This window comes from Nematostella vectensis, chromosome 13 (assembly GCF_932526225.1).
Source record: "Nematostella vectensis chromosome 13, jaNemVect1.1, whole genome shotgun sequence".
NCBI lineage: Eukaryota > Metazoa > Cnidaria > Anthozoa > Actiniaria > Edwardsiidae > Nematostella > Nematostella vectensis.
Window position 1 is genome coordinate 5,152,703 of NC_064046.1, and position 26,743 is coordinate 5,179,445.

Consider the following 26,743-nt stretch of genomic DNA (forward strand, 5'->3'; position numbering starts at 1 on the left):
TGAAAAGATTTTACAGAATAATCCCAGCCCACTTGTAATCTATCTTTGATATTCTTTAGCTCTCAAAAAACAAATTGGACTCTTCGATTTGCAAAAGTGATACCATCTTTGAAAATTTTTTAGAATGCGATGAAGACAAGGTCCGACCCATACCAGCCGGTCTCGTCGTGTATTTTTTCCGTCCCCGTCAAATATGCGCGGGCACCTTGTTGACTCTCTGCGGCTCCGCTATTATAAGATCAATTTATTGAGATAAAAGTGAAAGTGCTCCAACATTTTGCGATTCTGTATTTTATCAGATCGCGAGTTTGTGCAGGAGATTAGCCCAGGGTGTATAATGACATTGATCAATGGCTCTGGCGTCAGTTTAATTTTGGGATTCCTCAAATTACCCTTTATTAGAAAAGCTAGCAATTCAGAAGAGTTTGCTGTATTTGCTTCATAAACAGTAACATCTGAGTGGCATAAATGGTACTGAAGTGTTCATAACAAGACTACACCGTATTTTTCTTTTGTTATTGATCAATATTTAAAAAAATCATTACGAACTATCTCAAAGTTGAACAATAATATCTCTTTTGTCCTGTCTTTCTGTACAACTTGAAAAAAGAATCTGGATAGTGTAAAATGACTTCTTTTTTAGCGTAAATGTAGCCTAATTTAGTTAATTTGCGCTATTTGTGAATTAACAACCAGATATATTTTCTCAATCCACGAATCTTCGCCTTGTTTAAGCTTCATTTGGACGAACAAGTTTATAATATTCTCTTGATTATTTCCTAAATTGCTTGCAGAGGCTGCTTTTAATTTTCTTATTAAAGTTGGGTGGCGTTGGATCATTAAATCAAACCTTGTACTCTTCTGTCAGCGGTGCAAGCGGCAGATTTATCTACTTCTACTAATGCAATTACCCAATGTGTTACAAACATTATTTAGAACTGTAGAAAACGTAAGCAAAAACAAAGTAGCCCTGTTGGTTGGTTTTTGCCTTTGTTTCTAAAAACCTCGCGTCAGCCACTTTAACGAAATTAAAGGGGCCTACTCACCACCTTTGTTATTGTTTTCATTCAATATTTAAAAACAAAAAATGTGGAGAAATTTAGAAATAGCCATCTTAAAACAAAGTTTTATGATACATCTACGAGATTCCACTGAAAATATCCCAACATCTTCCCAGAATCAGCCGATGTTAATGGACGCTTTATCATACTCGTCGTTTTCCTAGGGAGAATGCCAGAGACACCTATAACAGCTGGTTTCTTTAGCAGTCAGGCAGTCGTCTTATGAAAGAGTCTCCGTAAATTTAGAACTTCTAGAAAAAAATGTCTATATCTTAATCATGAGTCGTAAACGATCGTTTAGCGCGGCCAGGCATATACGGTTTTATTTCTAATAAAAAGTGTATTTTCTGTGAATCTTTTTATACTGAAGGTTTTGCAGAATCGGCGTTTTCTGCTTATTCAGGCGGCGCCCGGATCACTTGAGATTTCTCGTCCGATTTGATCATTTGTTGACGAAATTATGATAGTGTAGTTCGTCAAGATTCTATCTCTTGGAGGACACGAGAGAAAGTCTGTTCTTCCTATGTTGTTATCGGCTATATTACCTTTATAAAACAATTGACCACTGAAATGTCATTATTGGAACAGTCATCCGAGAATTTCTAAGCAATTTACAACGAACTAAAAAGCCCTAAGGAATAAAACGCACTCGAAAGAAGCGCTTGAAAATTTTTGCAGTTTTCCATTTGTCGCCAGAAAGACGTGTTTGCTGACGTTAATGAAGATGAATGAGAAAGCCGATACTTTTCCTAACAGAAACAAAGACCTCTACCGCGAGTTTCGGCTCGAGATTAATTAATGTCTCTATCCAAACGATCTCGTGATCGGGTGCTGATAAACTCTCAAAAGCGGCAACAAACAATTCCCTACTGATACTCAGTGACAGACGTACCAGAGTGGCTGTCCGCTGCATCTAACAAAACGACATAACAACGTACCCTTCTGTTTTGAGATGGGTAAACTAAAGCAAAAAAGGCGCGAAATCACCGCGTTGTAGCTCGCGCTTGGCGGGAATTCCAGTTATAGATTAAACGCACAACAAATGTTTTGTTTAAAACCACTTTACTCCGGTATTAATAGTGGGGCTAATTGACCGTCTAAAGCTCTGTAAACAATAATTGATACGATGTGGGTGGTTACATGCTTGTCAGAAGGCGATTTGTAAAAATGCGATTGCGCATATTTTTAGCAAGGACGACTTAATGCCGGTAAACACTTCTCCACTACATCAGATAAAGAGGGCTCTCGGAATACGATCACCATAACGAACTCGCTTATAAAGAAGCAACCTTGTGCCGTAGCTCGGAATACTATCATGATGATGTCCATGAGTGGTGGTTCTCAGTGCCTGGAGAAAGCTGAGCGCATGAAGCCACCCCACTCGTACATAGCTCTGATTGCTACCGCAATTCTCAACTCCCCCGAGAAAAGGCTTACGTTAACCGAGATTAACGAGTACTTAGTGAAGCATTATGTCTTCTTCAGAGGATCATATCAAGGGTGGAAGAACTCCGTCAGGCATAACTTATCCTTTAATAAGTGCTTCGTGAAGATTTTACGAGATCCAGCAAGACCTTGGGGGAAAGATAATTACTGGACGGTCAGCTCACTTAGTGATTACCTTCTCAGCGATGGTTCCTTCAGGAGAAGACGGAGGCGCAAGCCTAAGAAGAGAGACTTTGATTCTAGTCCTGCGGATGAGAGCCTAGAGCAGGCAAGCTTAGAAGAGCTAGGGACTAACCGGCAAGGACTTTACCTTCCCCGACTGTCCCCTAAGTGCCGAGAGACCGACACAACTATGCGCGCATCTCAATCCACCGCGACTTCACCTAAATTCCGTGGCTCGTTTTCTATAGAGAATATTCTATCGGGTGAAAAACAAGAAAAGAAATCTTCAGACGAACACCAGGATATCCACCCTCTCGTCCATCGCCAGCATCGCCCCGAAACGGGTGAGTGTAAACTAAACTCACAAACTTAGGAGCCATTTCCGGACATTAAACATAGCATTTAACGCACCTCTGCGTCCCCTTTATACATAAGATAAAATGCGTGTTCCTACACGCGTGAGTCTTTGTTTATTGATGTTTGCCCGGAAAGTTTTTGTTTATTTTGACTGATACAAGCTTATAAGACTAATAGTAAGTCTTTGTATCCGTATTGTAAACATCGGTGAGACGAACAGGCAACACAAGCTTTGAACTACCAAAGAGAAGTTAAAAATGGGCTATTTATTAAGTCCAAACTTAGCCAAGAATTCCTCATCACGGTTGTACGATCCATAGTTTATTGTGCACTTTAATCTCTAGCCCCAAAAACTCCATTTCGTTGTTATTTTTACGAATTGGCTACTTGACCCTTTTGGGATGAAACTTCTTTAGACAAGAGTGCGAAGACAGAATCAGTGCTGCGAAACGTAAACTATTAAACAATCCTTTTCATCGATCAAAATTTGCTTGTAATTGCGCGCTATTCGCGCTGAAAGGACGAAAGGTTACCCCCAAGCTAGAACAGCCGCAATAGGGTACCAACATAGAAAACGTGTTGCTTATTAGTTGCGCGCAACAGGAACGCAATAACAACTCAAAATTTCACACGGACATTCACTGTTAACATTACACGTAGACAAAACATTTTGGGGTAAGCCTTTTACCAAAGGTCTAAGGACCCTATGGACCTGTTTTGCGTCTTTCACGAACTTTGTCAGACAGCGTGCTGAAAGCGCTGAGATGCTCACCCCACACCCGATGGACGCATAAGAACCTGGTGCTGTTTTGCGCGGAAGTTTGATCAAGAACGGTTTCTTTCATCAAAGCGGACATCTACAAATTACAGGTTTTTTAAGAGCTCGTATCGTGCGGAAAGGTAATCAGAGAAGGAAGTTTTCTAGTGTCGGTTCGGACTGGCGCACCTCCGCAGGGGCTCATAAATCTTTGTCAAAACCATCGTATTTGATGCGCCGACTGGAGCTAGATGTTTGCGGACTCGAATGTACACGAAACACGCTCTGGCGCCAGAAGATAGCTAACTCGGTATGGGTTAAATTTGGAGGTAAATTCAGAATACCATGCCACAATTGTTATACAAATGAACTTTACACGTTTCTAAAGAACGTGACGAAAATATGTGACATGGCATTTCGAGGTTTAGCTTTGAATTTTAGAGCTTCTGTTCAAGAGCGGACATGTAGTTGATGTAAACTTGACTTTGCCCGATCATTTAGCGGTCTTTGGCAAAGGATAACTGCGAGACAAGCCTAGCGTAGGCTCTGCAAATAGAAGATCAGAATGTCCCCATACTGCTGTAGAGGATTTTGTCTATTTTCCTTTGGATTCGACCTCATTTGAAAAAACGGTATCTAGCACTAGTGCAAAAACCTTCTCGCTGGTCACTGTTTAAGTGTTACATGATAGACTTGTGATTCTAGCAACTATTCGTGAAAGCTTTTCAAGCGGGCATTTTGAGGTAGGTCATAAAATAAATCACATGGCTTCACTAGTATTATCCAGTCTCAGTACTGTATAATCGCCTTAAAGATTGCTCAGTTTCGATCGTTGTTTGATTCTTATTTGGGGAGAGATCATAAAAAAAACTTGCTCGATATAACGCGCTAATATGAAGTACCTCAAGCAGCCACCAACAAACTTCTTTTAATCCTATTTCCCTACACTACCCTCAAGAAGTGAGAATAATTACTTGCCTTAAGCCGGATTTTGTAAATGAGCTTCCAAATAGACCATCTAACAGGCTTATACTTGGTGTTTACAGGGGCTCTCCCGCAAAGCCAACCAACACAATACCCTTCGTCCAAAGGAGGATATGTGCTCGTGGAGACCCGCGGGTTATTGCCGCCCGTCCCGCAAACCTGCGAAGTATGGAGCTCGTACCATCATTATAACCCACACTACTGCTACTGCTACCACTAGATGAAGCTACTTTCTTCATTTTAACACGATAATTGGTGATCTGGGGCTATCCACAAGAACCTTCCCTCGCATTCTTGCGAAGTATGATTCTACCATCTTTAAAACGCGACAATTGGTGAGCTGGGCAACTGAAGAATTCCAAGGGTAGAAGAACTTGTAAGCGCTGAAGGTGAAGATAAAGACTATATGACAATTCAGTAGTTTTTAGAAACCTTACTTTGCGTTTAAACTCTCCCAAGAAGCTCTTGGCAGTATATACATTACAAGGTTTAGAACAGGTTTAAACTGCTGTTCGAAAGGATGGCAAATGGGATGTAGGACATTTTATCTAATACGTGGATAAATTTGTTAAAAAAACACACTCTCCGGTGTTTATGTGATTCGAATAAGCATCTAATGATTCGGAAATTCCTGTAAATAGCAGTCCCTGTGGTGCTCTAGCTTGCGACATGAAAGCATTTCGTATTTCTTTGCGTAAATTTGACCAAACATACACAAAATCATACGCGGTTTTTGTAACTACACTCGTTAGTATTTCCTCTTCGATATATTTAACTATTCACACCAACATATCAGTATTGCAAATGAAGGTAAAATTTTATTGTACATTTAAACGAAATGTTTTGTAAACCAAACTTCCACGATTTTTACATTATCAACGTGATTTTGGTAAATTCGTCTCACTATTATTTAAACAATATTTCAGTATAGCGTCCTTTCTTTTCTTTCTACAATGCGTTTGTATCACTGCCTATATTGAAGCTTCTATAAGCAATAATTGTAAAGCAACAAGTGAACAAGCCGCCTTTGGTTCGCCTTGGACTCCTTTTTGTTAATGTAGTCCAAGTTAAACACCTCTTTCTTATCTTTATTGCAGCTATGCTTTTTCACACTCGTTTAGAAATGTAATTTTAATACAAGTTATTGTGAAAATGTCTGATTAGGCTTCCAACGAGGTATTTAAAACTAGAGTTTGGCGTAATTTAGGGTTTTTCTTGGTTGCATGATGCGTATTTCCTTCGGAGAGGAAGCATGGCGTCGTTCTGTCTGGATCACATAGCATTGGTATTTCGTCTTCTTTTCTAATGAAATAAAAGTATTGTACACTTTAATATGTACAATCCTATAGTTTTGGAAGCAAAGTTTCAATATTCAAGTCAGTAAATCGGAAAAAGGATATTTAAAAACCTCTAAATTTATAGGCTTAATATCCCTTATCAAAATGTCCTTTGATCGCTTGCCTCGTATCACTCCTAAACCCTCGAAGGCGCGAGCAACTTGTGTACATTTAAAGATACACATTTTTCAGAAATGAAACTATGAGCAAGACAGATTATAGAGGGTTTTCTTTTTGTGAAGGTAATTAAATCTAGTAGCAGGCCCAGCGTAGAGCGGAAACCATTAATTCACTGGGATGCCCTGTCTGACTGTAATTGATTTTGGAAAACAAATTGCATTCTAACCCAACTCGCACAATGATGTTTGCATTACTCGATTTCCTAACTTAAGCGATTTCTGATTTTGATGTAAATAAAAGAGTTTCTGCCATACACTTGTTCGTTTAAGGACTAAGGAAAGTAAATTCGTAATTTTATGGTGTGCATACATAACAGATAATCGATTATGAAGTTCATCTTAGCTTTGACAGTATCCAGAAATTGTAATATGTACATAAAACCATGAGGAATAAAGTGCAAATTCAAAGGTTTATCTTTTAGCTGAGTCATCGCTCGCAGTTTTGTTATTTGTCCTTTGTGGGCTAGCTCTTTTATCATCCTGTCTGTATCCTCCATTTCGATTTTATTCGATTGTTTGTTAAAGAAAACAAAAATAGTTTTACATAGGTTTAAATAAACAAGACTAGGCATTTTTCGGGTTTACTTTTACATAAAATATTATTTAAATCACAATCGGAATTCAAACAGACTTAAAAGACATTTTTAATTTGCACGTAGTTCTGCTTCGGAAACTATACAAAAATGCCGGGTGGCTCCAAATTGGACCTGTTTGTATTATTACTTTTTTATCTACTTCGGGCACAAACAGGATAGATAAGGCGAAGACCTGCTGGATTATGCAAGCAATCGACGCCACATTAGCTATCATCACGGCTTAGCACTTTCAATCCATTTCTAAATCACCAAAAAACATGTGCGCAACCTACCCCTTGTCGTCCCAAACACGAACAAACAAACAAACCAGTGTTACAGCACTCTACTTTGGGGTAGCATAGCGGTGTTTTGAGTCAGTGTTGGGTATTTTCGTGGGATGTTGTCAGCATATGGTTGCATGCGAGTGGAAGGGAGATACAATCTTTGGAATTAGTGGCGCAAGGGTGAGGTATGTAACGGCACCATTCCGTCTGAGCACATGGTTTTGCTAATGAATATCGCGGCGACACCGGCATATACCATCTAGAGGTCACTCCTTTAGGATCTTGAAAACCAGTTAAGGACACTGTTGGAGCTGATAGTGCGCTTGCGACAGTGCTTATTCATTTAACGCTGTCATTAAATGTAATTAAATTATATGATGGATTATTTGTACTGTCAGATAATTGGTCTAATGTATCGCCCGTATCCGGAATCTAAATTTAAGATCCTTTTCCCTTTATAAACTTTAGATTTTTCTTTATTCTTTGAAAGCATCGACTAAGACTAAGACCTAAAAGCCTTGATTTGTTTTTTTTTTCCCGAAAATCAATAAAATAATGAAGGAAACGATTCGTCATACGCCAGGCATTTGACGACTTCTTATCCGCTCAAAAACTGTTATTATTAAAGGAAGGTTGTTTTGGTCCAAACAATAATGGTTATTTTCTTAAGTTCCGAAAAACTTGAAACCAGGGTGCGCTCAACATGAAAATGGGAAACAAAGTTTATCGAAGTGGCAAGTTCCTGGAGAAAATGTAGATTCTTGCTTCTCCCCGCTAGCAGAGATTTTTTGTTAAAAACATATAAGTAAAGCTTTGCTAGCAGGTCCACCATCTGTGCTTGCAGTTTATAAATCCTCGCTCGTGCAACACGCGACTGGTGTCGGTGTAGCTCGTGACTCTTTTGTCAACTATACATACCGTAAATGATCTAAAAAAAAAAAAAAGCCCAGGGCGGGCGTTCTTTTACAAACTATGAAAATATAACAAGCCCATGTGCAGTGGGGTTTCTATTCTCAGTCAGTATCACGTTAATTTAAGCCTCACCCAGTAAAAGCCAAACTCGGATATTACGGAAATTACTATGCCGTTTGCTTTCAAGCTTTGAGGGAGGGTAGGGGGGGGGGGGGGGGTAAATAGAGGGGGGCTCGTATTAGAGAGGGGCTTGTAAGGTGAGGGGGGCGTTTTTTTACATAGGGGGCGTTTATTAGATCATTTACGGTACTCTTCTTGCTTCTAATACTGCGTGACGTGTCACATACTCTTCTAGTGACAAATACTGCGTGACCTGTCACCTACTCATCTTGTAACAAATACTGGCGCTACGGAGACGGCGGCTGATCCTGGCTTAGCTCTGCTTTCATTAGCTTGTCAATTGGGGGTACTGATAAGTCAATTGATCGATGCCATTTGTTTTAATTAAACATTTGAGCCATCTAGGAAATCTATTTGAAGTGGTTTGGGGTAAGACGTGACAAGTACGCTGGGGTGGGGGGGTGGGTGGGGGAGGGGCGGACTCATCATCATTTGCCTTGGGCCTTAGCCGAGATGGCCCGTACACCGCACAACCCCCCCTCCGCACCCTGCGCCACACCCTGCGCCGCACCCTGCGCCACACCCAGGGGCGAAGGGTGGGGTCCAGAGTAGTAATTCACTGACCACGGATCAAGTAAGTTCAAATCTCTTGGTAATAGGTCACTAGATCCACCTAAGTAACATTTTCTATACAAATACATACATAACGAAGGGGTCAGCCGAAGTCGAAACCAACTCGTCACACGACACATGAGCATCAGGAGGGGGGGGGGGGGGGGGGGGTAAAAGGGGGTATTTTCAATAATAAACTAACAAATTATTGCGCATGGGAGTAAAATGCCTACGTGGTTGGTCTTCAAAACGCAGGGGTAGTTTTCTTTTTCGCATTTGCCATCGTGACCTTGTGATCATGGAAACGCCACCAAGTGTTCGTTGTTGTTGACTCGACTCCACACGAGTCAAACGTGATTATTTCACGAACGCATCTCGTAAAGAAGACATTATCAACTATTTTCTTTTTTCAAATTTATAGCAACAACTTCAAACTATTAAATCCATACTATTGTATGGATTATTTGGATTTTAATCGAAATAATAATCTAGCAACTCTGTTTATATATTCAGTTTTAGCGGACTTGAAACTTCAAACTATTAAATCCATACTATTGTAATCAAAATCGAAATAATAATCTAGCAACTCTGTTTATATATTCAGTTTTAGCGGATTTGAAACTTCAAACTAAAAGGTGTTAATTTTCGAGTTGATATTGACTATTTCCGATGGAATGCCGAACGGCGAGGGGGGCTCAGTGCCTAGCAAGAAAGCGAGACTGTGTGACCAGTTCTCCGTTGTGTTGCTTTGGGATTTGGCCGTCTTTCCACGAAAGACTTTAAACTAAGGTATTTCTTTGATTAGTACATTAATGCGTCCAAAATTGATTAGATTGAAATAGTAGAGTTTTCTGCGTGTTCTGCTAGTCCAGTCGAACGATGTTGGGGGAGGTCCACGGGACGGAACGACGCTGTAAAAACTTTGGCGTGTATCCACAAAAACACGGCTGTAATCGGTGAATTGTCATGCTGTCGCACCTGCTGTTTCAGGGAGTGCTTTATGTCGTGATCAGTTTAAAGTGACTTAAGTGGTGGAAAGCAGACGGTTCGAGTGCTTGCTAGTTGATTGTGTATTATTTAATTAAGTAACTTATAAACTTGACGCTCGGGTTGCAATTAAGATAGTTTGTTTCATCCAATGTACTGACTCTAAACCTGTTTTCGATCTTCTACGGGCTGACAGTATGATTTAGTCGTACGCCATATGCCCTGTTATCGAAAAGTGTGCTTGCTCAATGATGAAATGCAAGAAATCAGTCGTACACTATTTCTGGGATTTTGTGAGCGAAAAAAAACATAGTATAGTGTGTATTGAGGACTACTGCATAGTTATAGCATGACACGAGGGGAATTTAATGAAAATGAATATAACCCTCCCCTAAAAAAATTCTCAAGCCTTGAGATTTTCGGAGGTTGACAGGTTTGCAGGCTATTAGTTGAAGTCCCGATGCTGCAGGGGGAGGGACTTCAACTAGTCATCCCGAGGGGACATTTAATCAGTAAATTCCCCGAGATGCCATGCTATAACTTTGTAATACCATGATTGCCCAGGAAATAAACTAGAAACTACGAGTCATCTTAGGTTGGATGAGTGAACACTGTTTAATGAATTGGCATTGTTTTTTACCTCTCTAGAGACCACCCTTAATTGCACAAGCAATCTGAAATATTCGCACACTGAAAATATTTATATAAAAATACAATAAGCCCTACAGTTTTGTTCTTTGACTTCAAAATTATCCCAGATGGATCTAATCTAACATTGTTTAGGTATCACAAAATCAAGTACCCTGCCCTATTGGCGCAGGTCCAGTTCCTATGCTTAATCAGGAAGCTGCCTTCTATTTGTTTCCCTGTTGGAAACTATAAGACAAGCATCTTGGTTCTAAATTTCTCTCAAGCACTGATGAAGAGGGAAATTGAGAAGACAAAAGATTCTTTTGTCTTTTAGAAACTAAAGATTTACAGTAGAAACTGAATCTCCCTCATCATTTATGCATGAGGGAAATTTAGAACCATCTATTGTTTTTGAAGAAATTTCGCTAGTAAATGTCCCTCAGAAAACAAAAAAATCCAAGGTGATCATGGCATTACATGAGCAAATAACATACAACATCGTGGGGCAAAAATTGTGATGTCTAAATGGGCCTTACAGAACCACTCTTTTGCTATATTCCACTGCTAATGCATATAGCTGTCGACCCAACTTGGACAGAAATTTTGTGAAATCAGATGAAATACAGTAAATATGTGGAAAAACTCAAGAGATCCAATGTGGGGGAATTAAGAGAATGTATGAACATTCTCACAAAAATTAGGCTTGTGATGAGGTCCAAAATCTTCCGACACCTGCCTAATGCGGGTGAGTTGACAGCTATAAAAAGGCACTAATCATTTGAAACCCCCTTCCCATGGTACTGGGAGAGGGTAGGGGATTAGACTTTAACCCTGGACACCCCATCCCCTTGGGTTACAAACTGCAGTCAACTGCCTCTACCCCTCAGGGTAATACTGTAACTGTACATTTGAGATGACATTCCATCTGAAATGAGCCTTTTATATCGAGTAAGTGTGGTAGCTTGCTTGCTAGACAATTTCTAACCCTAAATTTGTATAAATGTCACTTATGAAATCTCTTAATTCAACAGGTGCATGTTGCTAGGATTGGCTAGCAAAGGTTCGTCGGTGAGTAGACCTATCGCCAGACTACTTACCTCTCAAGTACGAGCTATGTCGCAGACTCTATACGACTTCTCAGCCCCAGACTTGGGCGGAGCTAAGGTGGAGCTGTCTAAGTACAAAGGGAAAGTGGTCCTGATTGAGAATGTCGCCTCTCTCTGAGGCACGACTGTCAGGGATTATACCCAGGTTTGTTCAGCATCTTTACCGTCTATTGAATGAACGTGTTAGTAGACAGATAGCTCTACTATTAAATATCCTGTTAGATATTCTCTTTTAATGCATATTTTACTTTTTATATTGAGCTCCAGGTAGCTAGATTGATTGAGCCTACTTCTATTGAATAATCTCCAATTTAAGGACATTTTTTAAAACATCTATTTCAAAAAAAGGTTGTTAGTGGAAACAGTGAATGACAAACATAGTTACTCTACAACCATAAGATGCTTATGGATAGTAATTACCTGGTTGTCACCAAACACAAACTCTGCCTCTGAGAGCTAATGAAGGGCATGGTCTCTTGCTTTGATGGGGATTCAATCAACGATTTATGCTTAGCTATGGGGATAGTCTCCCTTCCCCAAGTAATTGTTTGATATAGAAAAAAGGTGACAAATAGACTCCAATGATGCAAGAAGCATACATTGATTATTGTAATTGATAATGGTTCGATTTATCCTGTTTAGCAATGATATTGCATTTGCAGATGAACATGCTGATTGATAATAATCTCTCTACAATTTGCATTGTTCTGTTCAGATGAACAAACTGTTTGACAAGTATGTGTTATTAGAGGATACATGCATGCTTGGTGCCAGCATGCGCGCGCTCTGCCAATCTATGTAAGAAACATTTTTATTGTTGTATAAAACAAATAGATCTGATTTTTTTGTACATCTGTCCTCTAGAAGATGCACAGAAGACGTCGCAGGGTGTCATGAACAACAGTCATGGCAACTTGACTGTGTCTAATTGCATACTTTTTTGTTCATGACAAACTTTAATGTCATCTGTGCATCTATTAGAGGACAGATGCCAGGGGCGGGTCTAGCTTTTCGCTAAAGGGGGGTTTGGCAGTGACAAACATATGTTACATATGGCTTACTGGCAGCCCAAAAGGGTGGTGGGGGGGGTTTAAACCCACTAACCCCCCCTAGATCCGTTACTGGATGCATGCAACAGTGATATCTATGTGTTAAACATATTGCCATGTTCTGTTCAGATGAACAAGCTGATTGATGACTATCAGTCCAAGGGCCTTGTTATCCTGGGATTTCCCTGCAATCAGTTCGGCCACCAGGAGAACTGTACCGAGAAAGAAATCCTCAACTCTCTCAAGTATGTTCGTCCTGGCAATGGCTTTGTGCCCAAGATAGAGCTCTTCAGTAAAATTGAAGTGAACGGCAAAGATGCACATCCTCTGTTCCAGTTCCTGAAGAAGGCCTTGCCACATCCCCATGACGATGACACCAGCCTCATGGCAGATCCAAAACTCATCATTTGGGCTCCTGTACAGCGCACTGATATTTCCTGGAATTTTGAGAAGTTTCTGATTGACAAGGATGGAAAGCCTATTAAGCGTTACAGTCGTAATTTTGAAACACAGCATATTGCAGCAGATATTGAGCATTTGCTCAAGTAGTCTATGTCATTTATTCTCACCCATCTTAAGTGATTACAATTAATCTAGTACATTGATTACAGTGCAACCAATGGAGTTTTTGACAAAGCAGAGTAATCGACCACCAGACTCAGATTTGTTGGTTACATTTTTCAAGCCTGTTTTTGTTGTTGCATACCCAGAATTTGCTGAGGATTAGGAGTCACTGTCATAGGTGTCATGAAAAAAGAGAAAAGGATAGTATTTGGCGATCCTTCAATAAGGCATGACCCCTTATGTATGCCCCTGGCATTTGCTTTGTTGAAGGCTCTAGAAAATCTTAGTTTAAATCATGTTCTGCAAAAATCTGCTCAATCATATTTTATTGTAAACCTACAAAATAACATTTTTTCACAGCACTTTGATTGGGGATTGGCATGTTGTAATGATGACAGATGCTTAAAGTTTCTGTGTTTGTCTGATGACAAAGACTACCCTTGTCCAATCAACTGTTCTGTCTCAATCTACCACTCAAACAAGTACATATCTTTGTAGTTATCTAAATGAAGGGCTTGGATTAAATTTTATGCCAAGTTTTGATGTAATGGTAATGCAGTAGTTGTGCTTAGTAGAGGTTGTGGCAATAACTTTACAATAAACTATGGATATGAGAATGCTGGTCTTGCAAGTGTGTCTTTGAAAGTCACATTCAAACTATACCACTTTGATTGCACAGTCCATGTCCTACACCCATTTCAATCAATGACAAAAATCTTTCTTCGGCAGCAAAAAATTCACTCTTTATTAGACAAGTTTTGGTAGTGCTAAAGCTGCCTGTTCCCTGACCATACACACTTTATTCAGCCTAGTACAAGGTGTCCTTATCAGAGTTTCTGATGGGTTTCCTATGGCTGGTAGAGCTATGTCCCAGGAAAGCATATTCCCTCAGGTTGGCTCTCAGTCACTCTTTCATCACAGCAAACCACAGATATTCCAAAAGCTGATTTAGAAGCATGTTTTAGTTGTATGCGACTTGCCTGAGTCACCTCTACAACTTTAGTCGTAGAGTGGAACTCACAACTCAACTACAAGTCTTGGCTACGACACCAGTTTTTAATACCCTACAACAGTCTTAGCAGTGATTTCCAAATATGGCAAATTAAATATCTGACGAATTAACCGTGGCGGATGCAAGTAAAAAATACTATAAAATGGAAGAAGAAAATTGACATCAGTGGTGGGGCACGTAAAACATGAAAATAGAGAAATGCCGTTGTAAATTTGCCGTCTCAGACGACCATGCCGTTTTTGAGCATTTCGTGAGTGCGCGTGCCGTTCTTGATCCCGTAGCGTAAGGCCCCCAATGTGCTTGGTGTGATGCATCAGTACGGAATTTGACAAAAGTCCAGCAAACAATTTATTTTATTTTATCTACTCCAAACTGATACAAAATTATTACTAGAAGCAAAAGAACATATGCAACGAAATCCTATACATGTGATAACCCCATTTATACACAGGAATGTGACGCTGTGGCCTAGCATGTGCTAGAGGCTAGTAAACACGGCCTTTGCTGTGTTCTCATGGTGGCAAGTAATTAATGGAAACCATTGGCCTCTTCGCAAGCACAAAGTGCACGTATTATACAGCTCGACTTTTTGTCACACTGTCCACTGCTGTGCTCTCGAGAATGCAAGTAATTCAAGGGAACTATTTAGCTCAACATGAGCACAGAGTTCGTGTTTTACAGCTCTACTCTCTGACGGCTTCACTCGTACTCTCCCTTGTTGCTACCTGCTTCTGCTGCATACAGCTTCGTGCTACAGATTCAAACAGCCTGCAAATAGGAATGAGATACTTGTGTCAGAGAGTAGCATACTTTGCCATCATGGGGCAGGGGTTATTGAGAATGAAGCACCAGGTGGGGAAGGAGTGCTTCAAGATAAAAATAATTATCTTTTCGTCTGAGTAAGCCTACCTTGGAGAATGAAAAACAAAACAATAACTGAATCGCAATGGCCGTAGGATCAAGGTGAGTGGTCCTTTCACAAAGTTTCTTTGGTTATTTGTCAATAAATATGGCAGGCACATGGAGAAGTTATAGTCTGACAGTTGATGTTGTGATTGGCAAATCTATATGAATGGCACCGTTTGAAAATGTATCCAGGGGAAGTTCTAGCTTTTGGCTGAAAGGGGGTTTTGACCCAGTGACAATCGTTACATCCAGCTTTCTGACCATTAAAGACAACAATTCCTATCTATGAAGGCAGTCTAATCAATACGCATCATGTGGGAAATGCAACATCTCCATTCTCTGTGCACTTCGTTATATTTTGGGGCATACAGCTATTTCAAAGGAGAATTCTGTATGGTATTTATTTTGTACACAACACTTTCCTAGGTAGCCCTAGAAGGAAGTTTCAGTCCGCTACTTGTGTTCTTACTCACTTCTCAATCTCGGGTGCGCAGTGCACGAACTCATGTGTCCAGAACTTGTACTGGTGGTTCTTGATCAGCTCAATGAAGGTTATCAGTAGACCCCAAGGGTGCGGCCTGTTAACGATCAGTCGCTCCAGCAGCACTCTGAAATAGACAGTTGATCAGTAAACTTATAACGGATAGGCCCATGTAAAACGGCCAGTAATGCTGGCCCTGTAATGAGAGGTTCTGCGAAGTAGTTTGCTACGGACCATTACCGTACCGTACCGCTCTGTATCGCTCCTAGGGAATGTACCAACTATAAAAAAAGGAAATGACCAGCACCCCCTAGTTTTCTTAATGCCCTTTACCGATCCCGTCCCCCAAAGGATTTCGCCAACGGGAGCTTTATTAGAGGGTTGATACTGAATTTGATATTTCATACAAAACCAAGAGACATCACTTTTTCCTCAAACCCGATTTTGCCCCTGATTACAAGTATTGTCTCCAGCCGGGCAGGGAGCCAATTATGTTAGCGTTGTTTGTACAGGGCGTTAAAGCTCACCACCACTTACAGAGAAAAAACTATGCTAATTCTCACAGGCTGATTGAAAAACATTCCAAAAATATGGCCACGGTGGTCCTGTTAAGTTGAAACCTAGTTTACATTCAATATTTTTCCTTTAAAAGCAATAGTTACTCTAATCACCATCCATGCCACAACTTGGTATCAATAGGCAGCTTAGTACACATGAGTGCTTTATCTGTTGGTATATAGTTAAGGGTGTTATCTACTGACCTTGTAATCTGTTCCTGTATAGCCTCAGTGTTGGCTTCCGCAAACAGATACAGCAGTACGCAGCTGAAGTAGTGGGTGTGGCTGTTCGGGTAGCGCAGCTGGTTGGCAATCGCATTTAAGAACAAGTATCGGCCTGTTGACAACGTCATCATGTAAAGCATGCTAGTATGTTAAAATAGGAATACCTGCATGTCCTAAATGCACTCATACATGTGTTACAGCAATGTGAGCTCACAATAAGCTGTTGTAGTAGCAGTATTAACCTTAAAAATATGCTCTTAGCAGGATAATAGACTCGGTGTCTCAAGAAGTTGAAAGCATGTGATGTACATGATTGATGGAAGTTGAAAGCATGTGATGTACATGATTGATGGAAGTTGAAAGCTGGGATGTACATGATAGAAGTTGAAAGCATGCGATGTACATGATAGAAGTTGAAAGCATGTGACTTACATGATTGATGGAAGTTGACAGCATGTGATGTACATGATTGAAGGAAGTTGGCAGCATGTGATGTACATGATAGATGGAAGTTGAAAGCATGTGATGTACATGATTGATGGAAGTTGAAAGCATGTGATGTACATGATTGATGGAAGTTGACAGCATGTGATGTACATGATTGATAGAAGTTGAAAGCATGTGATGTACATGATTGATGAAAGTTGAAAGCATGCGATGTACATGATTGATGAAAGTTGAAAGCATGTGATGTACATGATCGAAGTTGAAAGCATGTGATGTACATGATTGATAGAAGTTGAAAGCATGTGATGTACATGATTGATGGAAGTTGAAAGCATGCGATGTACATGATCGAAGTTGAAAGCATGTGATGTACATGATTGATGGAAGTTGAAAGCATGCGACGTACATGATAGAAGTTGAAAGCATGCGATGTACATGATTGATGGAAGTTGACATCATGTGATGTACATGATTGATGAAAGTTGACAGCATGCGATGTACATGTTGGAAGTTGAAAGCATGTGATGTACATGATTGATAGAAGTTGAAAGCATGTGATGTACATGATTGATGGAAGTTGAAAGCATGTGATGTACATGATTGATGAAGTTGACAGCATGTGATTTACATGATTGATGAAAGTTGACAGCATGTGATGTACATGATTGATGGAAGATGACAGCATGTGATGTACATGAATGATGGGTCACTTACCCTCAGTGTCTAAATCCACCGCAAGGTTCTGGAAGATGTCCATGTGCGACGAGTGGGTGATAGTAGACATGGAGGGCGTGGCGCTCTTGCTGTGGATGTACGTGATGGCCTGGGTACCCACGTACAGGACTAGGGAGTTCATCAGAGGTACATTGTACCTCGTGCCAGGCTCGGTCGACACCTGTAAGGCAAGGAGAACGTAGAACAATTGATAAAAAAAGCTTGCTGATCATGCACAAGTATGGTTAGTGGTTGGGACTTATTACTCAAAGGCCATTCCTTTTGTGACATACCTGGAGATGACTTCTCAGTTCTGTCAGGAATGTGACCGGTGCACGGGTCTTCAGGTACGAATCCAGATCCTGATAAAAAAAGAGGAACGCGATAATTCACCGATAAGAACTTCAAGGGTGTATCACAAGGGGATTCTAGTTAACACAACTTATGGCAAATGTTGCTAAACCCATGATAATTCATTTTGCCTTCAGGGGAAACATTTACAAGTTTATGTTTACTTCAAATGCACCCGTGCCTACTTTCCGGTCGTCCGTACAATGTTTGCATTGTCACTTACCTTCTTGAAGCTTGCCGGCTGTATGGACGCCACAAAGTTGTTCAGGATCCGTGGCGAGTGGGTTATATCCGTAAGGAGATCAACCTGCCATCACATAAGAGGTTTTATGAATTGGGCTTTTGAAGGTCTACCCTTATTTGAGTTGCTACGAAGAGACGGAAACTTTTTATGGATTGTTATAATGCTCTTAAGTGATGGCGTTATGTATAGTAAAACTAGTTAAGTGACTGTGTAAATGTTCGTGTGACAAAGTAATGTTTGTGACGTTACTCACCTTTAGATTGGGAATGAAGGGTTCTTGGAGACGCACGAGGAAATGTATCATGTAGTGCTGAGATGTCGTGATGTGTTGCGTAATGTGTAACAAGTCGTGAAATGTTGCATTTACATGATGTAATTTGTCGAGACTCACCTTAAGGTTGGGGGTGAAGGGGTCTGGTAGACGCATGTTGCGAGGGAATGCACTCAGAATCAAGTTCCGCATTTGGATGCAGTTTGGGGGGATAACGTCACAGAAGCTAAAGTGATAGTCGCACAAGAACTCTGGGAAGTCGTGCAGCAGAACCAACAACACCCGCAATGTACCCTGGAAAACACATGATAATTAGGAATAGGCAAAACCATTATGGCAACAGTGCGAACCATGATAGGGTGCGGGAAACGGTAAAAAACAATGTAGAATCAAGTCAAATACCTTGTAAAGGAGATGGGTCTGCTTTGCAAGCTCAGCATTTCTCAGGAAAGGCGCCAAAAACTTGAAGAGATCAATCAGGAGTTGCTGGAATAGCATCCAGCCCTAGAAACAATTATCAAAGAACATCAGAAGTTACGAAACAGAGGTTTTGGATATTCAAATCAATCATCATAAAAAAAAAACTTTTCCTGTATTATTAAATACATTTTATTTGTAATTGAGCTGTTTTATTTGAAGGATGGATTGAAATTCACCGCGATTTAAGCAGATTTAATTCACTTCTGAGATGAAAATGTCATTTGCAAGAAGTTCCATGGCTTCAGGAGATGCTGAAACAACATTTAGCCCTAAGACAGAGCCAGATGACCATCAGAATTCAAGAAACTACCCATGGCGGGAAAGGGACCCAAAAGCTACAAGACCCTATCTACCTTTTCAAAATTTACCCTTAACACAGAGACAGGAGACCATCAGAATTCAAGGACCTACCCATGGCGGGCCAGCGACCCAAAAGCTACAAGACCCTTTTTACCTTCTGCTGAGGCGTGTTGAGCAGCAGCTTGGACATAAACAGCCTGTGAGAGATGAGCTCTAGCCAGGCATACGCGAACCCAGGGGCGCGCGACGGCTTGAGTGCGTGGAGCACGGTGCTGAACGTTTGCAACACCTGCACAGCGAGATAGCTCAGCTTTAGAAAGGGTATAATTGGAAATAATATAACGGAAAAATCGGCATCTGAGATACTGGGTTTTGATAAGTCAGTAGTAGAGATAGCTCAGCGTTTGAATGGGTATATTTGGAAATTTTTATAAAAGATATGGTCGGCATCTGTAACACTTTGGTTTTTATACGCCAGTAGTAGAAAACGCATTACATGATCATCACATGATCACCAAGAGAAAAGGTCCAGGCAAAATAAAGTTACATTCCTACACCTATTTCAAATCAATGTAAAGTAACCTGAAGTGGTTCATGGGTCAGATATAAATGTCTGAATCCTGGTCTCTGAGAGCCATGTGTAGGTTTAGAGGTACATAAACAAGAATGCTAAAGCTTTCGAAACCTGTGATTGTTTTTATTCACGCTTATTTCAATTTATTTCATGCACATGAATCACTGCGGACTACGACAAATGGATTGTCCAAGTGCAAACTCATTTGAAATAGGTGTATGAGCGCATTCCAGGAATTTCAAGGTTGATAGATCTCTCAACAGGCACAAGAAATATGCGAATTGCACTAAGAAATAATGTGACTTTCTTGGTTCCAAACTGGCGCGAGCTTCAGCTTTTGAAGGCAAAATAACCAAAAAACATACTTATTCAGCGTTTATGAACAGAAAAAATATTTTATCTTGTCTCTCTCCGGCACAACGGCTGCAGACATTTCTGTGTTTATTTTCGCGGAGTTTGCCACCCAAAAAAACAACAAAACAAATGATTTGATTGCTTGAGGTTGTGGGGTCTACAAGTACCTTGTAGCCTGGGATCACTCACCTGGAAGTTAATAGCCTCAAGCACGGGATCACTCACCTGGAAGTTAATAGCCTCAAGCACGGGTTCTGGCTGGTTGAGCTCCAGCAGCAGCATGATGAAGATGCGATGATACGGCAGCTGTTGGAAGTCAGCATGGCGAAGCTCGTGGTCTTGGAATAAAACTGTTGCTACTGTACTTAGAACCTAGAACATTTATCGTGATAAGTTATATTCATTCATCCTATGTTGCTACTGTACTTAGAAACTATAACATTTATCGTGATAAGTTACATACATTCATCCTATGTTGCTACTGTACTTAGAAACTATAACATTTATCGTGATAAGTTATATTCATTTATCCTATGTTGCTACTGTACTTAGAAACTATAACATTTATCGTGATAAGTTATATTCATTCATCCTATGTTGCTACTGTACTTAGAACCTAGAACATTAATCGTGATAAGTTATATTCATTCATCCTATGTTGCTACCGTTCTTATAACCTAGAACATCAACAACGTTATATACATTCATCCTATATTGATACTGAACTTAGAAGCAAGAACATCTATCGCGATAAGTTATACACATTCATCTTATGTATCGTGCATAGAACCTAGAACATTGATCGCGGTGAATATACATTCATCCTACGTTAATACTATATTTAGGACCTAGAACATTAATAATTGTGAGATAAGGTTTGATTATGTTTCTTTTTATTTAAAACTCAGGAAAAGCATAATGGTTTGCCTAACCAGACAGCTTTCACTGGTTTGACGACCATTTTTAACATTACAGCCGTTATAATTTTACAGTACTGTAGGTGAAAGGGCTAGAACACTAGTTTTATAAAAGAAAAAAAAAACTTGTTTTCTTTCCATCTATGTTACTAGATGGACAGGTCTCTTACCCGGTTCAGCAGGTTAATCTTTGTCACGTTGTTGGAGGCATCTCCCGAGTGTCGAACCAGCAGTGCTATCAGCCTGCAGTACGCGTCCAGTGTGTTAAAGCATTTGCCACGAGCTTGTGTCGGGCTGTTGGGCTGAGCAACAAAAAAAATGTTATTAAAGGCCTAGACACGTATTTAAAAAAGAAAAGGGCACTTAGGACACTTACATGATCTCCGAGGGCTCTGTAAGTCACTTCCACGCACAGCTCCGTGCAGATGCGGAAAAAGCGGGTTATCAGATCGTCCGATCGGAGGATGCCTTGTTGGTGCATCTAGAAGAACAGAGAAAGACACCATTAGACTCTCAATAGAAAGGACTACAGCAGTTCCACGGAATGTAGGGGTCCCTGGACATGATAAAAAGATTCTGAGGGACAGGCAAACAATAAGAGAAAAAATGGCAGTTTTAAAAGAACAAAAGACATAGTATAATAGTTCGGAATTATAAAAAAAAAAACATATAATAAAGTACCTCCAATTTGGAGTCAAATCAACTTCTCAAAACCTCCGACCATTTTGACCATTAACTTGTACCCTGTCAAAAGCTCCAAACAGCGCTAAATATCAACTTGTACACAATCAAAAGCTCCAAAACAATGTTTGATGCTGTATGCTGAACGCCGGTACACTCTGTATTACTTAGAACATGTTTTATGGATAACGACATGAATAAATAGTATATTAGGCTTCTTACCAGAGCAACAAAAGTAGAGAATGCCTTTTCACTGTCTTTGCCAGCTCCGGGCTGATGACACAAGCGAACCCACTCCCTGAGAAGGTATTCAACCTGTTGAACAACATGAAGTTGCAAGCACATTAGCGTATCGGATAAGCAAATGATATGTTCCCTCTTAACTATGCTATGATACCTATGCAGGATTACCTCTGCCATTCGTGGAAACCATTACTATGAAAAGCTCTGTATCTTATGATTTAGTGTCGATGTGTTGAGGACACTACAAGAGGGGTCGCGTATCCACTGAATGTAGTCCTAAAGATTTGACATTTGATTGGAAAAGGATGGTACTTTGACTTTTCATTTAATCCTCACATGTCTAATTCAAACCCTGGTGTGGTGAGGATGATATGTGTGAGGGTAGTTTGGTACCTTACCTTTTCGTGTAGCCCTGGCGGGTCTTCAAACCCTGGGTATGAGTTAAGGACTTTAGGTGTGAGGGAAGGTACATTACCTTCTCGTGTAGCCCTGGTGGGTCTTCAAACCTTGGGAATGTGGTGAGAACGTTATGTATGAGGGTGCTTTGGTACATTACCTTATCGTGTAGCCCTGGTGGGTCTTCAAACCCTGGGAATGTGGTGAGGATGTTAGGTGTGAGGGTAGTTTGGTACATTACCTTATCGGGTAGCCCTGGTGGGTCTTTAAACCCTGGAATTGTGGTGAGGATGATATATGTGAGGGTAGTTTGGTACATTACCTTATCGTGTAGCCCTGGTGGGTCTTCAAACCCTGGAAATGTGGTGAGGACGTTAGGTGTGAGGGAGGTGGGTCCACCTGGGGCCTTGTTTTCAGGAACATCATGGTGGCTCAACGCGTTGGACGGCCCATTATGCACAGTCTCCAACAATGAAGACAGTCTACACAAGAAACACAAGGACAAGTGAGATGCTAACAGATGAATGACAAAGTCTGTAAATCGAATAAAAATTGATTCTCAGTTCTAACATTAAGGCTTGATTAAACCTCTTCAAGGTAAACGATCAAAGAATTCAAACATTTTGTCTTTAAACGACTTCTTCAAGGTGGAGAGTTTATCACATACCCTTCTGGGTTCTGGCGGTTACGTGCAATTCTCGTCAAAGCCTCAAATGTTGCATTAAACATATCGCCCTGCAACCAAACCAAAGCACGTACGTCATGCACTGTACCCAAATAAACAAAAACAGCGATGGGTGACGTGAGTTAAAAATAGGTCTTTTTTATATTTATTTTTAGCGGGTATTACCTCATTCCCATGCTTTTCGTCAGCCATGAATTTGACAAGCTGGATGGCAAAGTGGAGAGCACTGAGATTGTGTCCATTTTCAATGCACTACGGAACAACAATAATGCTGAATCAACTTAGGCAAAACTGCTACCACACATTGCTTGAACAGGAAAGCAGTCTTTCCAAAGCATGACAAACCAATTTAAATTTCAGACAAAGACTAAACATGTTCAAAGGACCCTTGTCAGCAACACTTTTGTAACTGTTTTTAAGCAATATCGGCAGATAGATTATGTGATGAAATATAAAAAAAACACCTTAAAATAAAGTCTCCAAATTAACCAAATTTAATCGAAAATATCGGAACACCTTCCTCTGATCGGCCATTGAAAATGGATGTTTCTAGTCCATTATTACTTTGCGAGGATGACAAAATTGCTACTAACAGGGAGTCTTTACGAAATTCTGTTCTCGGTATTCCTCTAGAGGGTATCTGGATATTTGGCAACCAATCTGTTAGCCAGCTGTCCGCTAGGCAACCGCCCTTAGTAATTAGGCAACCAGTTGCCTATTGGACAGCAGCGTAACGACTCGGTTGTTATGTTAACATTCGAAAATATTCCAATAGCAAGGAAGCAAAGGGAAATGGATGCTTTTTTGACATTTGGTACTTTACTAGGATGACAAAAGGGCGGCTGACTGAGCCACTTCTGTATCACATATTCTCCTAGAATTTCCCTCAATCCCTTGTTAGCCTATACACTAACCTGAACAAGATGCAGGTCAAACTCAGGAGCACTCAGCAGGTGGCTACGAACCAGAAGGTCAATCGCTTCCACATTGAATTTGAGATCCGGAGGGCAGTCACACACAAACCTATTCAACACACGAAAGATGAGGGACTTGGCTACCACTGGAGAATCCAAACGTTCCAGGGTGAGGGGGGTACAAATAAGATAGAAAACACATGATTATTAGAACAGTAACACCAATCGATTTCAATCTTTCTTCCAACATGTACAGGAAAATAGACAGAAATAAATAATAATATCCAAGTCAATCGTACACAAAATAAACAAACAAACAAACAAACAAACAACAAAAACAATAGGATGAAGGGTCTTACTTGGTGACATGCTTGGAGGCCCATACGGGCCCATATGCCCGATGGTCCTGCAAGCCCCGTAACACAATTAAGTGACAGTCACGGAAGCGTAACGCGAGCTCCTGATCACTTGGCATAGGTGTAATTCCATCCAGAAGCCCTTCAGTTGCCTAAAAATCAGCAAAAAAGACCCTATAATATGATTTTCGATTATTCAAGTATGCTGCATATATAAGTGGGGTAGGCTTTAGACTTAAGTTCCTTCAATAATACATTCATCTAGAGTCTTTAAAGCGATATTGTCACCAGTTTACTTCCGGTCAATTGCGTAACAATCTCCGCTGATTTTTAACGGAAACAGGAAAAGATATTTCAACATTGGAAAAGCAGTGTGTCTATTGTAAATTTCTTTTAGGCTGTGATTGATAATTTAGAGGATGACCTAGCGCGGATTCTAATAGATTCTTTTGCCTCTTGGTTGGGGTTTCTGTCAGCCCTTTGGAAGTAAACTGGTGACAATGACGCTTTAAGGGCTTTATAAAAAAAACCATCAGTATAATACACGGACTACACAGTTGACAATCATGAGTAACATGCCTGTATGATAATTATTATTATCAGAATAATGTACACACTGCTCTACAGAGTTGACAATCACCATACCTTCTGAAGGAGTCTGACTGCTGCCATGTTATCACGAGAGATTCTGGCCTGAATGACTGCTTCCCTCAAGTTATGGATAGCGACAACAGGTGGACTTGAAGGTGGGGCCATAATAGCATGCAAGTGCTGCTCTATCCCCTCTACACACTTCCCTAAGAGCTGGACAACCTCATCTGGCATGTTGTAGGACTGCGGGAAGGCATGCATGAAGGCACTGCCTTCTACTGAGGGCTTGTCTACTGGACGGAAGTCTTCATGCACAGGTGGAATGGATGACTAAAGCGAAAAAAAAAAACGTGACGATCATAGAAGTAATAAATGGTGCACTTTCTGACAAATAAAAACGCAGAGTACTGTAAATTGTGTGGCCTGTTATGGAGGAAACGGTCTCTTGATCAGACTCTTACGTCCTCCTTGCTTAAGTTTAACATATTTTTTATCTGGCTATTTTTTTACTGGGCTTTACCCCAACTCACCCTGCTCATCAACCACATGCACTCATGTTGTTATTTTTTGCTCTTTGGCACGAAAATATCATTCTGTTTGCATGAACGTTAATGTTGGATGGGATTGCATTTATAAATAATTCCTTGGGCCTTCCCTCATTTTTGTGCCCCAAAGGCCCACCGGATTGCCAAGTCTGACAGTCTCTCACCTCTGAACTTGTAAGGAGTCCGTGGTCATACACCTGCTTTGGCATGGAAGGAGTGTTGATGGTCTCACCAGCAGGTGGCAGTTTAAAGCCAGGAATGCTACGGGCAAACTCCTCATAGACTGCAGTCTGACTCGCGTTCACACCTCCAACCTGGAAAGCACAATGACGACTGAGCTCATATACTGTACACCACTCTTTTCATGATATTCTATAAAGCTATGCTACTTCCAGTCAAGGGAAATAATAAGACAGATCATTTATATGCAGGTATTCCCTCTGCAGTACCTGGAAATCTAAACTTTTCAGGTCCAAAGTGTGCCTGTCTTTTATGATACACAGGCACAAGCTGTGAGTAAGGTAAGGTAAGTAGTAAGGTAACTGTGCCCCGTGCCTAGAAATGAGGAATGCAGGGCAGCCACACCCTCTCTCAATATAAAACTTCACAGTAAAGTTTGAAAGTTAACAGAGGGAGTGGTAAATGCTTACGCTTGAAAAATGAAGGGCTGGCTGTGATCCCCCAAACAACAAAAACGCATTTTGAACAAACATTTTGAAAAATCATTTGCTTGGAATAAACCTGCCTACCAGGATTTACAGAGAAATCTGTGATGGTAAACTCTCTCAAAACTCTGTATAATTCTATTGACCTCGCCTACTTGGGCTGTACAAAAATTTAAGGAGCATTTTAGTTGTTTTATGGCCTACAAATTCTGGTGCAGTCTGTGCACTCGGTCAATAAAATATATTTTCTATTTGCCTAGCCATTTATGCACTGTTTGGGCACTCTGTTTCAACTCTACCTTGAGTCGTATTTGTTCTGGCATTCTCTCTGCTTGATAGGTAAGTATGACCGGATCACAGTATCTCCTACCCTCACTACGGGCATGCCTTCTCACATCAAACTCCTTCAACAACAACAAAAACAAAAAAGATATCAGCGGCTGAAAACACCCCGGGAAAATCATTTTGATTGAATACAGATATAGACTTACGGTAGCTAGTCTTTTGTCCATCTCTGGAAGGACTTTTTCCACAGCAGTTTTCTGAATGAAGGAGCATGCTAGCTCTGTGTTCTCCTCACTCACGACTGATGCTGCCTGTTCTATCATCTCCTTCTGCTGTTGGTTCGCTGTCTGAATTAAACAATGGATGACGAGTCAATACAAAGGTACACAAACGAATCCATGTGTAACCCACAGTGCATAATATAGGA

The 26,743-nt window shown here is 40.5% G+C and overlaps 3 protein-coding genes and 1 long non-coding RNA gene across 7 annotated transcripts in view; 2 read left to right on the forward strand and 2 right to left on the reverse strand.

Moving 5' to 3' along the window:
- The first annotated feature begins 1,934 nt into the window (after nt 1-1,934).
- LOC5518087 (forkhead box protein Q1) lies at nt 1,935-6,691 on the forward strand. Of its 3 annotated transcripts, none has more exons than XM_032362607.2 (2): nt 1,935-3,013; nt 4,830-6,691. In XM_032362607.2, the coding sequence occupies exons 1-2, from the start codon at nt 2,377-2,379 to the stop codon at nt 4,985-4,987; spliced, it is 795 nt and encodes a 264-aa protein (XP_032218498.2). In that variant the 5' UTR covers nt 1,935-2,376; the 3' UTR covers nt 4,988-6,691. The 3 variants fall into 3 exon arrangements, 1 of the variants encoding a protein (XP_032218498.2); XR_004290147.2 differs by lacking the exon at nt 1,935-3,013 and adding an exon at nt 3,386-3,926 and having other exon boundaries at nt 4,830-4,962; XR_004290148.2 differs by lacking the exon at nt 1,935-3,013 and adding an exon at nt 3,933-4,526 and having other exon boundaries at nt 4,830-4,966.
- On the reverse strand, nt 5,835-7,460 carry LOC116601636. Its single transcript, XR_004290149.2, has 2 exons — nt 7,152-7,460; nt 5,835-6,069 (listed from the first exon to the last, which is right to left on the reverse strand). It is a non-coding gene; the product is annotated as an uncharacterized LOC116601636 (long non-coding RNA).
- A 1,982-nt stretch (nt 7,461-9,442) lies between these two features.
- Nucleotides 9,443-13,739, forward strand: LOC116601605 (glutathione peroxidase 1-like). The gene is made up of 3 exons (XM_032362544.2): nt 9,443-9,575; nt 11,435-11,654; nt 12,688-13,739. The coding sequence occupies exons 2-3, from the start codon at nt 11,439-11,441 to the stop codon at nt 13,105-13,107; spliced, it is 636 nt and encodes a 211-aa protein (XP_032218435.2). The 5' UTR covers nt 9,443-9,575; nt 11,435-11,438; the 3' UTR covers nt 13,108-13,739.
- A 730-nt stretch (nt 13,740-14,469) lies between these two features.
- The window catches only part of LOC5518029 (CCR4-NOT transcription complex subunit 1), a 35,564-nt gene continuing 23,290 nt past the window's right edge, over nt 14,470-26,743 (reverse strand). For both annotated transcript variants that reach the window (XM_048721244.1, XM_048721243.1), the window contains exons 34-55: nt 26,523-26,663; nt 26,331-26,435; nt 25,531-25,680; nt 24,876-25,151; nt 24,234-24,382; nt 23,875-23,983; nt 23,126-23,212; nt 22,943-23,010; nt 22,598-22,757; nt 21,859-21,951; nt 21,332-21,436; nt 21,126-21,257; nt 20,264-20,410; nt 19,265-19,399; nt 18,733-18,834; nt 18,451-18,624; nt 18,039-18,122; nt 17,758-17,826; nt 17,465-17,645; nt 16,283-16,415; nt 15,514-15,648; nt 14,470-14,902 (exon numbers count right to left, since the gene is read on the reverse strand). In XM_048721244.1, coding sequence (XP_048577201.1) covers nt 14,818-14,902; nt 15,514-15,648; nt 16,283-16,415; nt 17,465-17,645; nt 17,758-17,826; nt 18,039-18,122; nt 18,451-18,624; nt 18,733-18,834; nt 19,265-19,399; nt 20,264-20,410; nt 21,126-21,257; nt 21,332-21,436; nt 21,859-21,951; nt 22,598-22,757; nt 22,943-23,010; nt 23,126-23,212; nt 23,875-23,983; nt 24,234-24,382; nt 24,876-25,151; nt 25,531-25,680; nt 26,331-26,435; nt 26,523-26,663 — 2,820 coding nt within the window. In that variant the 3' untranslated portion in view covers nt 14,470-14,817. The remainder of the gene's footprint in view (nt 14,903-15,513; nt 15,649-16,282; nt 16,416-17,464; nt 17,646-17,757; nt 17,827-18,038; nt 18,123-18,450; nt 18,625-18,732; nt 18,835-19,264; nt 19,400-20,263; nt 20,411-21,125; nt 21,258-21,331; nt 21,437-21,858; nt 21,952-22,597; nt 22,758-22,942; nt 23,011-23,125; nt 23,213-23,874; nt 23,984-24,233; nt 24,383-24,875; nt 25,152-25,530; nt 25,681-26,330; nt 26,436-26,522; nt 26,664-26,743) is intronic.

Coding starts and splice junctions, on each gene's coding strand:
- LOC5518087 (XM_032362607.2), top strand. CDS start 2,377: ATGATGATGTCCATGAGTGGTGGTTCTCAGTGCCTGGAGAAAGCTGAG. Junction 3,014..4,829: donor CCAGCATCGCCCCGAAACGG/GTGAGTGTAAAC, acceptor TGGTGTTTACAG/GGGCTCTCCCGCAAAGCCAA.